Below are 779 nucleotides of genomic sequence, written 5' to 3'. Positions count from 1 at the left end.
GTAAAAAAATAATCTTGATCAATAAATGACCCTTTGGAAATAGCAGATTGATACAGTCCATAATGTCTCCATTTTCTTGGAGAAAATAGAAAGAAAATAAATAAGTAAATAAAACTAATCTCTATTATGAGAAATACTTTCTCAAAAGAGAGATGGACCGGTCACTCCCAAATGGGAAATCTTCCCCAGCAGAGATTCAAGAAGTTATTTGGCAATGTGGTATAGGCAGGCTTAATCACCAACAGGGAAGTATGTGACTCAGCAAAACTGACCACGTAAAAAGGCCAAAAACCAGCTATATGTAGCATTTCTGAGAATTATAGGTGGTTAGATTTTTGTGCATGCATAGGAACCAAACAGTTCATACTGCTAGAACAGTACTTTACAGAAATTAGGACTGAAGGTTTTTCTAACTGACCAACATTGGACTTACTATTTCTCATGTAACCATTACACTATGGTCAAAATCAAATAAAACCAGAGTTTCACAAAGGCCATTAAAAAAAAAAAAAGAGAGAGAGAGAGAGAGAGCAGACTAACATGAGCCTTAGAAAGTAAAGGACAACCAGCAACTATCATTGTTCTCCAGTTTATCAGATTTTATGTATAGATTCTGCAAAGGGAGTTCCCAAATCTTTTTACCTGAGATGCCTCTTATGAGTTTTAATTCCCAGGGAAGAGGTAGAAATATCTTGTCATAGATCCTCTTTCAATGGTGGGCATCTGAGTCAGTTCATTTGGGGTTTCAAATGAATGTTGAACCTAAAGTAGTAAAAAAA

The 779-nt window shown here is 35.4% G+C and overlaps 1 protein-coding gene across 1 annotated transcript in view; it reads right to left on the bottom strand.

Moving 5' to 3' along the window:
* Positions 1 to 663: 663 nt before the first annotated feature.
* LOC103201356 (caspase-12-like) overlaps positions 664 to 779 on the bottom strand; it is a 29,879-nt gene continuing 29,763 nt past the window's right edge. The window contains exon 11 of the mRNA XM_042781674.1: positions 664 to 762. Within this exon, the coding sequence (XP_042637608.1) occupies positions 664 to 762 (99 nt within the window). The remainder of the gene's footprint in view (positions 763 to 779) is intronic.

This window comes from Orycteropus afer, unplaced genomic scaffold (genome assembly GCF_000298275.1).
Source record: "Orycteropus afer afer isolate SDZICR_OR568_19922 unplaced genomic scaffold, OryAfe1.0 scaffold00147, whole genome shotgun sequence".
NCBI classification, from domain to species: Eukaryota; Metazoa; Chordata; class Mammalia; order Tubulidentata; family Orycteropodidae; genus Orycteropus; species Orycteropus afer.
The sequence above is the reverse complement of the archived record's forward strand: the minus strand, read 5'-3'. Positions and strand labels throughout refer to the sequence as shown.